The sequence below is a fragment of the Corella eumyota genome, chromosome 5 (assembly GCF_963082875.1).
Source record: "Corella eumyota chromosome 5, kaCorEumy4.1, whole genome shotgun sequence".
In the NCBI taxonomy this organism is placed as follows: Eukaryota; Metazoa; Chordata; class Ascidiacea; order Phlebobranchia; family Corellidae; genus Corella; species Corella eumyota.
Genome location: NC_137494.1, coordinates 13,092,032 through 13,103,967, shown reverse-complemented (window position 1 = coordinate 13,103,967; position 11,936 = coordinate 13,092,032). Strand labels below are relative to the sequence as shown.

At 32.4% G+C, this 11,936-nt stretch overlaps 3 protein-coding genes across 4 annotated transcripts; 1 reads left to right on the top strand and 2 right to left on the bottom strand.

Moving 5' to 3' along the window:
• Positions 1-112: 112 nt before the first annotated feature.
• LOC145751996 (polymerase delta-interacting protein 2-like) lies at positions 113-3,174 on the bottom strand. Of its 2 annotated transcripts, none has more exons than XM_082568177.1 (9): positions 2,954-3,174; positions 2,661-2,834; positions 2,222-2,312; positions 1,947-2,136; positions 1,441-1,595; positions 1,185-1,217; positions 979-1,101; positions 715-794; positions 113-494 (listed from the first exon to the last, which is right to left on the bottom strand). In XM_082568177.1, the coding sequence occupies exons 1-9, from the start codon at positions 3,052-3,054 to the stop codon at positions 377-379; spliced, it is 1,065 nt and encodes a 354-aa protein (XP_082424303.1). In that variant the 5' UTR covers positions 3,055-3,174; the 3' UTR covers positions 113-376. The 2 variants fall into 2 exon arrangements, with proteins under 2 accessions (XP_082424303.1, XP_082424304.1); XM_082568178.1 differs by having other exon boundaries at positions 1,441-1,571.
• Positions 3,175-3,441: 267 nt separating this feature from the next.
• Positions 3,442-7,382, top strand: LOC145753677 (26S proteasome regulatory subunit 4). Its single transcript, XM_082570099.1, has 9 exons — positions 3,442-3,537; positions 4,013-4,172; positions 4,250-4,374; positions 4,474-4,659; positions 5,213-5,341; positions 5,426-5,712; positions 6,259-6,410; positions 6,580-6,734; positions 7,066-7,382. The coding sequence occupies exons 1-9, from the start codon at positions 3,535-3,537 to the stop codon at positions 7,198-7,200; spliced, it is 1,332 nt and encodes a 443-aa protein (XP_082426225.1). The 5' UTR covers positions 3,442-3,534; the 3' UTR covers positions 7,201-7,382.
• A 232-nt stretch (positions 7,383-7,614) lies between these two features.
• Positions 7,615-11,645, bottom strand: LOC145753529 (cAMP-regulated D2 protein-like). Its single transcript, XM_082569933.1, has 10 exons — positions 11,513-11,645; positions 10,906-11,126; positions 10,171-10,403; positions 9,645-9,780; positions 9,269-9,477; positions 8,935-9,079; positions 8,646-8,817; positions 8,340-8,473; positions 7,978-8,163; positions 7,615-7,788 (listed from the first exon to the last, which is right to left on the bottom strand). The coding sequence occupies exons 1-10, from the start codon at positions 11,643-11,645 to the stop codon at positions 7,615-7,617; spliced, it is 1,743 nt and encodes a 580-aa protein (XP_082426059.1).
• Between the last annotated feature and the right edge of the window lie 291 nt (positions 11,646-11,936).

Genomic DNA, 11,936 nt, shown 5'->3' with positions numbered 1-11,936 from the left:
TATTGTTATTTTAATAATATAAGATTATTTGTCCTATGAGATAGTTTCTAAAGCAGACAATACTAACATAAATACAAATAAATTTTTACTTTTATTTTTGATATTTATTTTATTAAAGTAATCATAAATTTTACAGATTTTATTTCAAAACTAGCATCACACAACAAAAAATATTTCAAATAACCTCCCAAAAATTATGGCAAAAAAAACAATACACAATATAAAATTCCCATTTTTGTTTTTGACACAAATTTAAAAAGCGAAAATTAAACAAATAAATTATTATTTTAAATAATTCACCAATACCAGCAAAAACATAAAAATTGCACAAATTTTTGCAATTCATTCGCCAAACTTTTATGATTAAAATTTGAAACTAAATAGTATGATCTGGTTGTGTTGTTGTTGGCGTTGGAATGTTATTTTCGAGGGCAAAAGCTGGCACACGGACATCAAACTGTTCACTGTCTTCCCTCTCAAATCTAAACGTCCCCCTGTGCACATAGAAATAATATAAAATCACAAAAAAAAATGATTTGATTTTAAAAATGTTATTATACTGGCTGTACAATTTGTGGTTAAATGAGCTTTACTATATGAGGTCTCTGGTTTAATCCCCACTGTTTACATGTTGTTTAACCAAAAAATAAATTATTAAGTTTTTTGTTTTATGAGTATATTAATTGTATTTTAATTATGAATAATTTGAATTACCAAGTATGGCCAGTAGGGGATGATATAGAAATGTGGCTGCTATATTGAAAAGCTGGCTGGTCTGAATTTAAAAGCGGCTCCTGTATGTAAAACACAAAAAAATTTGAAAAGGTATTTTTATCAGTTTTCTTTATAGTAATATGTGTTGCCCCGACCAAGTCTTGCAAAAAAAACCTGAGGTCCTAGGTTTAATTTCCACTGCTTCCATGTTGTAGTAACTATTTAATCTTTAAAACGAATCATAGTCTAAAAAATTTTACTTACTCTTCCAACTACCCCTCTACCTCTTATAGTTTTAACTGAACCGTTACTAATAATTCTCCAATGCCGTTCTCTTAGCCTTGCACTAATAGGAGACATATTCTCAATTCTTATGCAGTATCTCCACTATAAAAAAAAACATTTAAATATTGGACATAAATATGTTTATTTAATTTGCCATTTATTATTTTATTTTTTAAAACACTCACCCAGTATTCTGAAGGCTGTGAATTTGCCATTTCCTGAGTAAAAAACAAAAAAATTATTCAAATTAAAATAAATAGTAACAGGTTTTTTTTTGACCTGTTATGATAATATTGAAAAACAATAGTTTAGCATAAGAAAAAAGTCACAACTATTTTTATGATTTTACATATAACATAGTTATTACATTTTTACACATGGTTTTATAGTATATACAAAAAAAAACAAATCAAAAGTTAAAATAAAAATCTTTTTTTGTACCCTTATTCCCAGGAAAAATGGAATCGCTGTTACTCTTATACCATTGCTTGTTTCACGATGTACTTTAGTTAGCTCCAAGCAAGTGTGGTTTTCCTTTTGCCATGCATTTAAAGTATCAGTAGCTTGCAAGGCTTTAAAAGCACAATACTTTAATACTAAATTTTTACAGATCAACTTTAGATTATTGTGTAGTTTTTTAATTAATATTTTAAACAGCAACGGTCAAAACACTTTGCCTTACTACATAAGGTTTTGGGTTCGATCCCTAGTGCTCTCATGCTGTAGCACCCTTAAGCAAGGCACTATAAACAATACGAACTCGTGATGAGCCAATACTTAATTAGTAGTCTTATTTTTGGGCAATTATAATCTATAATATCCCAAGCTGCCAAAGGCAACTCAAGACTAGGTCAGGATAACCAATATTATTCTATGTTTAGGTCGTGAAGTCGACCTTCTCATACCAAGAATAAATAAATTTCTTTAAAAATTTTAATTCTTCATACCTAAATTGTCATTGCCTGATGCCTCGAAAAACTTATCGTACAAAACATGGCGAACAGCAACATTCTCATATGATTGATATGGTAAAATATCTTCATGGCTTACATAATCTATGCCAGGGATTGTATGTAGAAGTCTTGTGTTATTTGGGCCAGCAGCTGTTAAGAATGTGACAGCTTCACTTTGAGCTGCCTAAAGTTGAAAATAATTAAGGTTGGAAAAGGTGCCAAAAATCGGTTGAAATTTAGGTTATTTAAATATGTGAAATTTTACTTACAATATGTGGACTATCTCTTGAATCGATTAAAACTTGATAATATGTTTGAATTTTTGGACTGGAGTTTGTGGCTGTGGTAATGTCATCATTACTGAAAAATTTGTATTGTTAATTACGAAATATTTATGATAACTCCTTTTGCGTGGTGGGTTAAAACACTTGGCTTTACTACATGAGAGGTCCTGGGTTTGATCCCCACAGCTTCCATTGTTGTGATGCCCTCAAGTTACCTGTATAAACTCTTGCTGAGCCAAAAACTATTTACCAGCTTAATTTTCGGGTGATTATATTCTATTATATCCCAAACTGCCAAAGACAACTCGAAACTGGGTCGGGGAAACAAATGTTACCTTTTTTCAGTATGCTGTCTTTTTGTAAAGTCGCAAACCGAGGATAAATATATAAATAATAATTAAATTAATGCTAAAAATTCACAAACTTTTGTGATGGAGTTTTAATTTCGTTGCCATTTCTCTCATAAACCCGAGCCGTCCATGGGTATAAAATTATTCCTCGATATGCAAATATTCGATGCAAGAACATCTGACCGGTTTGGTATTTTGTGTCAGTTTTACATCTTTCAAATGCACCAATCTGTTCCAAAGTTGTAGACCTACAAAAATTGAAAAAAATTGTGGTTAGAATATTTACGAAAAAATTCACACAAAAAATTTTTTTAGTCATGAAAAATTAAAAAAATTTATGATTTATCTTGAACAAATTTTTACTTACTTTGTAGGTCTTGATAAAAAACGAACACATTTCTTGCAAATAAACTCCTGTAGTTTACTTGAATTTGTAAAAACCAAACTAATAGACGATTTGCTGAACATTTTTTAAAATTTTTTGCTAAATTAACCAACTTAAAAATACCCAGAACAATTTAAAAGTAAAATATGTTTCTTAAAGTGACAATTTTTGCTGTTAGTTTTGATACAAACGAACTACAAATAAAAAAGTTGCACAAAGAAAGAAAAAACTAAGAGGCATATCACATTTGGGGATTTTCGTGACGTCATATGTTTCTGTTGATTATCAAAATTTAAAAAACGAATTTAGACAATTAATTTAAATAAATATTTAATTTTTAATTAAGTATATGTTATTTTAACTAAGGTACTCAACTGGATTTGTAAAATATTTAAAAATTATTAAATTTTAGTCAATAAAATTTAAAACCATGTTATTTTGTCACGTAACGGCGAAACTTTTCCTCGTTAGGTTTTTCAATTTTGCTAAATCACGAAGAAATTTAAAAATTTCGTTTTAGTCTTAAAAATTTGTTTTAAATTTGGATGACTCTCGTTTACTAGATGGTAAGTTAGAAATAATGTTATATTCTATTAGTTTTTATATTTATTTGATAGTTGAGTGGTCACTAATGTGTTATTATATTGTTTTTTGTGTATTTTTAACGTCGTAATTAAACATAAAACTTGAAGCGCTTTACGTTGTGTTTTTTTATTTTTTTTTATTTTCGCTTTTGGCCATTGATGACAGTGAATAGAAATATACACAATAAATATTACAACAATGCGACGAAAAAAAATGACAAAATTTAATGATTTAAAACATGCCATAAGAATTAATGTTTACATAAAGATTTTTAGTATGTTATTGGATGGTCACCAAACCCAGTTGTGTTTTGTAGTTTTATGTCTTTAAATGTTAAGGTCATAAGTGCAATTCTGACTGCTGGAAAATTTTAAGGTTATACAATTTATGAAGGGGAAGAATTTGACTTATTAAAAAAAAAGTATTTTTTTAATATTTATAATTTTTTTTATTTAGGGTCAAAACCAAAGTGGTGGTGGTCCCAACGGTCCTGGAGACGGGAAGAAAGGAGACAAGGGAAAAGAGAAGAAGAAGTATGAACGACCTCTTCCAACAAGAGTCGGAAAGAGGAAGAAGAAGTCAAAGGGTCCGGATGCTGCAAATAAGCTCCCAAGTGGTAAATTAAAAACATTATTTTAGTTAAAAATTTTATAGAGTTTAACTTTTTAGTAAAAATTTAAAAAAATTTTAAAGTAACTCCACACACTCGATGTCGCTTGCGATTACTAAAACAAGAAAGAATTAAGGATTATCTTCTCATGGAGGAGGAATTTATCAGGAATCAAGAGAGATTAAAACCACAGGAAGAGAAACAAGAGGTTAATAAACTTTTGACAATTTGAAATTTAATAAATGAAGCACTAGACTACATTTTTTCTCCTTTTTTTCAATTTTCCTCTTTTTTTACCAAAATCCAGGAAGAGAGAACCAAGGTCGATGATCTTCGCGGTTCACCAATGTCAGTGGGAACACTGGAGGAAGTAATTGACGAGAATCATGCAATTGTTTCAACTTCTGTTGGATCAGAGCACTATGTCAGTATTTTATCTTTTGTAGATAAAGATCTGTTGGAGCCAGGATGTACTGTTCTAATGAATCACAAGGTAACTATAAGAAAAAACAGTTTTTTAATAAAAACTACTATCTTAGGCCTGCAATAACCTGTTCTCGGTAGTTAATCCATTTATAGCCCCCCCCCCCCAATTCTCTTTGGAATGACTACTTCTTTGTTGAATTATTTTAAAGTGGGCATATATGCCAAGGACTTGACAGGCAAACAGGCAAACCGGTAGCATGGTGTCATGGTCACTTGGCTTTACTACATAAGGTCCTGGGTTTGAATCCCACTGCTTTAATACTGTAGTGCTCTTTAGGTAAAGCATTCTAAATGGTATAAACTTCTGCCGAGCCAACACTTAATCAGCAGCTTAATTACAGGAAAATTATAAATCTTAATTTTTAAAACTGCTTAAGGTAACTTAAAACTAGGTCGAGGTAACTAATGTTACTCTATGTTTAGGTCGTTCCTACATTAAGGATAAATAAATATAAAACTAAAAAAACATTAAGGCAGGCCTTAATAATAACAATTACCAAAGATAAAACAGTAAAGTATTTTCACAGCGAGGATAAATAAATATGGACTATTATATTTAGGTTCATGCAGTTGTTGGGTTCTTGGGTGACGATGTGGACCCACTTGTGACAGTGATGAAGTTGGAGAAAGCTCCCCAGGAGTCCTATGCTGATATTGGGGGTCTGGATACCCAGATTACTGAGATTAAGGTGGGGTTAAAGGGTCTTAAAAATGTCATTTTACTTAACAAATTAAAAAATAATATTTTAAAAATTTTTTAAATTGACCCTAAGGAATCTGTAGAGTTACCCCTCACCCACCCTGAGTATTACGAAGAAATGGGAATACGCCCCCCAAAAGGGGTTATATTATATGGGGCTCCGGGTACAGGCAAGACCCTCTTGGCTAAGGCGGTTGCTAACCAGACCTCGGCAACTTTTCTAAGGGTCGTGGGGTCAGAATTGATCCAGAAATACCTGGGTGATGGCCCAAAGTTGGTTAGGGAGTTATTCAGGGTTGCAGAGGAGCATGCCCCATCTATTGTCTTTATCGATGAAATTGATGCTATAGGGACTAAAAGGTGGGTGCCATTTCAAATGTATTTGGTGATTTAATATTATTGGATTTGTGTGTTTTTGTGTTTGTTATTGTGTTAGTATGTGTTTTTTGCCTATAGAGTAACTTTGACACTTTCACTGCCCTGACCTAGGCTTAAATTGCCGTAGCAATTTAAACTCTTTTTCCGTAGCAGTTTAAACTCTTTTTTCTTAGTTTTTATCCTTGATGTGGAAAGGTTGACCTCACAACCTAAACATAGAGTAACATCTTATACCTTGACCTAGTCTCAAATTGCCTGTGGTAGTTTGGGATATTTCAGTTTATATTTGCTAAAAAATTAAGCTGCTGATTAAGTGGTGATCTAGCAGGAGTTTATACCGTTTCACTAAAAGAGGCTACAACATAAGAGCAGTGAGGGTCAAGTGTCTAAACACTTAATCATGCTGCCATTTAAATATTATTAAGTATATTGCCTAATAATTAAACTGCTGTTTTATTAGCTGTCTAGTTTCGGGTAGTATTTATATATAGGTGAATAAAATAATTTTTTGGGCATTTACTCTTTCAGATATGAATCCAATTCTGGAGGTGAACGTGAAATTCAGCGAACCATGTTAGAACTTCTCAACCAATTAGATGGCTTCGATTCTAGAGGTGATGTTAAGGTGATTATGGCGACCAATCGGATTGATTCTCTGGACCCCGCCCTTATTCGTGCAGGTAATCGAAAATTAGAATTTTTTTTTGAATTTTGACCAAATGTCTTGAGTTTGACCCCACTGCTTGCAATTTGTAAATTTTTTTTTTAAGTTTGTATATTTATTGACACCTCACCGTATTAGGAATAACTCACAGAATTTGGAATAAAACCAAAAATCAAACATTTAAGGTCGAATCGATCGGAAGATTGAATTCCCGATGCCCGACGAGAAAACAAAGCGTCGTATTTTTAACATCCACACAGCTAGAATGACTTTATCTGATGATGTTAATGTAGATGAACATGTTCAGGCTAAAGATGACCTATCTGGGGCTGATATCAAGGTAAAAAAGAGAAAATTTTAATTTGTTTTTTTGGGGTTTTATGTTAAATTTTTGTTTAGCAGTTTTTAAATTTATATTTTTATTTTCTTAATGTGGAAATGTTGACCGGCCCTTAGCATAGAGTAACAATAGTAACCCCGACCAAGTCTCGAAATGCATTTGGAAGTTTAGAATATTATAGATTATAACTGCTTATAATTAAGCTGCTAAATAAGTATTGACTCAGCAGGAGTTCATTAGTACCTTACTTAAAATGCTATAACATAGAAGCAGTCAGGTTTAAATTTCACTTTGTAAATTTAACAAGTTTTTTTGTGATTTAATTCTGCAGGCTATCTGCACTGAAGCTGGATTGTTGGCATTAAGGGAACGTAGAATGAAAGTAACTGGAGAAGATTTTAGGAAATCAAAGGAAAATGTTCTTTATCGTAAAAACGAAGGGGCACCCCAAGGATTATATCTTTAAATTAAAACCATTCTAAACTTTAAAATCTATTTTTTCTTTGATTATTTTTTGCAAAACTTTTTGCTGCTTAAACATTCTTTTAAAAGAACCAGAAAAATTGGAAAAATTTACACAAAGTTCAGACTATATTCTTTGTTTTGTTAGTAGTTCAATAAAAATGCAGCAAAAAACTATTTTTGAATTCCCAGTAGTTTAAGATATACATAAACTTGTTTATTTACAAAATAAGATAAGTATTTATAATTATAATAAACTTTGTAAAAGAATTAAAATTGGTTTACAATTAGCCAATAAACATAAAAATTCCCTATCAAATATCAAAATGGTGCCTATTTTAAGCAATAGTGGTTTAAAACTTGATTAAAAAAATGTTGGAAAACTGTTTTACAAAGTTTAAGAGTTCCTTTTCTAAATCTAAAAATAATGCTCCCCATAAGCATCCAGGTTGTCCCAAAAATCACAATTTGGATAAGGGTTGTGCATTAAGTGATCCCCGGAATCTATTAACTGGATTGCCTCATAGTTTTCACTAGTGTCGTGGTTATTAAAGGAATTCCATTTAATAGCACCTATCTCCTGACCATGGCTCTAAATAAAATTAAAACGCATTTATAGTACATAAAATTAGAAATCTAGTGTTTAGAATCTGAGTTCTTGAGGCCTTAAGTTAGATTCCCGCTGCTTTCGATGTGTCATTAAGGCAGTAACATTTACAACGATATTCTAAAGTTTAAGTTAGTGTATGATTATTAAACGGTTATGACAATATGTAACTACCGTTTCGGACTGGCCATTAGGGTCACTATATTTTGCAAAGTTAGTCCAATAATGAACCATTCGTTCGGATAACACTCTTTCAGCGTCTGTGTAGTTGTAGTGCGTTAAGTCCTCAACATGGAAAACGTAGGCCAGCTCAGCGGCATGGCAAACGTGGTCAAAGCACATAGGCACATCCCAAACCTCCTAAATAGCAACACACAGTTTAGCACTGTAAGATATTGTTTTGAACATTTACTTCTTGAGTTTTAAAACCTAAATATCTATACAGTTAGCGACTTTTAACCATTATTATATCCGTTTTGGAAGGCTTTAAAAGTGCTACAATAAATGACTTTTTTAATTCTTTTACATAAACCTACCCTGAATGACCAGGTTTGATTAAAAATATACCACCATCTTGGTATATCAACTGTTGTAGCAAGGGCCTTTCTTTGGGGACAAATAAATAAGAAATCGGTGGCCAATTCGGCCAACCAATATCGATTGTCACATTCTTCGTCCACGGCACACTACAATGTCATAAAATGGTTACAATTTTTGCTTAATTTATACCAAAACGTGTTCAGAAATCTTTTGTAAAGTTTGCGCTGAATTGCTGATTTTTAAATTAGTTTTTAGCTTCATTTAGTAAACTTAGTTTAGGATTGACTTTTTGTATTGTGTACTTACTAATGGCGGGTATTTGTTCAGAATTTTACCAGCGTTTTGCTTAAAAACGGCTGCTATTACAGCAGTGTAAACTGCTGTGCTCATATTATTTGGGAAAGCCAATGCGACGTATATTACTGTTTCTTCTGACACTGCCCCGATGATCATGGGTTTTTTCTGTTGCTGATTCTACATGTAAAGTCAAATGCTAAAAATGGTTTTAAGGCAAGTATAAACTGCCTGACTTTAAAGAGTGATTTTTACTGTTTAAAATACGAAATTTTTTGACCAAAAAATTGTGTTTACCTTTAAAAACAGGTTTATTGGCTGATCAGGCACAACGTCCCAATCAATCACCGGGCTCCATGGTTGAAATATTAAAGTGATTTTATTGATGTCAGTTACTGTAAGCGAGGTCTCGTTAAACGCCTTTTCCAATTCTGGTAAAGTTCTGTAAATCATTTAAAATTTATTGCTTGGCAAGCATGGAGGAGATAGCTTATGAGCTCAATTTTAAGGCTTGATTTTTTATGGCTTGCATGTCTAAAGAAATGTCGGGTATTATATCATATACCTAAACCAAAGCTAAAACATGCTTTTTCTTTTTTTATTAAACGTTAAAAACCAAAAAGGACTTTACTTTGCTCTTAAACAGGTCATGTTGTTTGGTACACAGCCAGCAGCTTCTGCAAAAACGCTACCAAACTTTTGCGCATCTGTTAAATTTCTCAACGGTAAGCCAAACGGGTTGCTTTGCGAGATTGACTTATGAAAAAGATGATCACTTATGCTTGAAGTTAGATGTACTCCAATCGATTCGGCGCCAGCACTCTGGCCAAAAAGGGTTACCTAAAAAATTAAGAATTGAAATTGTATTTGCTACTTGTAAACAACGTAGGCAGCGATATAGAAGTTGTTAAGTCACTGGCCAATTCATAAAAGCTTCACTTGGTTTTTAACACCAAGGACATCTAAGTTGTGGTTATAAAAATTGTTTTTTACAAAATGTTGCCTGCCTGGTTTGGATCGCCACCGAAATTGCGAATATTTCTTTGTATCCATTCCAACGTTTTAACTTGATCCCAGATCCCAAAGTTGCCTTTTGATTCTTCCTCACCATATCCTTGCACCAAAAAGCCAAGATGGGCAACCCTAAAAAAATGTTTTTTATTCAAATAAGAGGAAGTATTGTTTAGTAAATCAGCCCATATACTACTTTTTTTAAAAGTTACCCCAAACCAGCCTTAAGTAGCCTTTGGCAGTTTGGAATATCATAAATTATAACTGCCCGCTTAATAAGTTGCTGATAAAATGCTGGCTTATTAGGACGTTATACCCATTTATAGTATCTTGTTCAGGGCGCTACAGCATGTGATCAGGGGGATCGAACCCAGAACCTCATGTAGTAAAGCCAAGTGTTTTGACTACTACACCACGCTGCCGGTTATCTAATGCTTTTTTATATGATTTTTGGTTTAATACACACTCTTTGACATGTTTTAAGATTTTTTGGGGTCATTTTTAGTTACTTCAAAGTCGTACCTGTAATTCGTTGTCACAACTATGACATCACCTTCATTCGCCATTTCCCGTCCGTCATATAAAGTCACACTCCCCGCTCCGTTCTGAAAATTCCCGCCATAAAACCAAACCATAACTGGCAGGCTGGCTGAATCAATTTTATAATGGTTTGAATCTAAAACATGATCGGGTTTCGTTTTTGAAATTAGCCGGGATGGAACCCAAACGTTCAGGTAAAGACAGTCTTCGTTTTCCTGGTTTCAAAAAAACAGAATAAATTTAAAATCATCCAGTCTTATCCGTTAACATGTTTTTTTTTTAAAAAAACGGCAGTGTGGTGTACTGGTAATACAATTGCTGTGCCACATGAGGTGGTGGGTTTAATCCCCACTGCTCTCATGCTGTAGCGACTTTGAGTAAGGCGCTTTAAACGGTATGAATTTCTGAACCAAAACGAAGCAGTTCATTTATCAGAGAATTCTTATCAATATATTAAAAACTGCTACCGGAAACTTGAGACTGGGTCAAAGTAACTGACGTTACTCTATGTTTAGGTCGCGCATTCGACCTTTCCACATCGTGAATATATACAAAAAAAATTTATTTTGTGCAGGTTTTTAGCTACTGACAAAATAAGCTGAAGCCATGGGTTAAAACCCAATTTCTTGAAGATCATTGCGAAATAAAAAAGGAGAAATTTTGCAAAAATACGGTTTAAGTAAATTTTATTGTTAAAATAAAAAACATAAAAATCACTTCGTGAGGGCATGAATATTCTTCAGCTGGCTGGCTACAAATTTGAGGACAAGCCGGCCTTGTGTAAGTAGCGTTCCAATACCTAGTATTAAAATCAAGTGGGTTTCTGGGTTTACGCCACCGATATTCGCCTACTGGGGGCTGACTGAATGGAATGCCGTGAAACATTCCACCTTGAGGAATAACTTGTCCGACAATGTTTCCCTCTTTGACTGTGGAAATAATATTCAAAATATTTTTGAAAAAAAGGTAAATTATTTTTTTAAATTAGTTTGACGGTTCTATGTCCCTAGACAACTCAGCCCTTAGTAAATTAACCTTATAACACTTTGGTTTATTTTATTAATATATCTTTTTTTTCTCGTTTAATTTATTTAAAAAAATAAAAACTTCAAGGGTTAAATGTCCGTGTTTAAGTTGTTTTTTAGGGTAAAACTGTCCCATATTTAATAAACATTATACCTATGTGGATATTAGTAAATCCATATTATTCTAAATCTCCGTATCGTCTAGTAAATTAAATATTTAAAAGCTAGGACATGTTATTACCAAAAAATAAGATATAAACTTCTAAAAAATTGTATTAAAGTAAATTTTATTATTTTACCTGTTGTGGTGACTACATTTTCGTATTCATTTTCCACTGCTTCGCTTGGTAGAAGAATAACGATAGGCACTATTATCGCAACCGCTACTGCCAACCCAACAGCAGCAAATATAACCACTTTATTAATAGCCATTTTAAAGAAATATTCAAAGTTTTATAAATATATCTAAAATATTATCAATTTTTTATTAAAGATAACTGACTTACTTTCGAATGTCAAATATGAGTTGATAAGCTAACAGATAATAAACGTCAAATTTTTCGAAGGACAGTAACTGTGCCTGGTTTTTATTGTGTAATAAATGACGTTGTATTTGCCTAAAACAAAGCCATTTGTTTGTTTTTATATGTAATAATAAGGTTGACAATGTTTATCGACCATTAACATTTTGTCTATATTGTTTAATAATTATTTAAAACGACT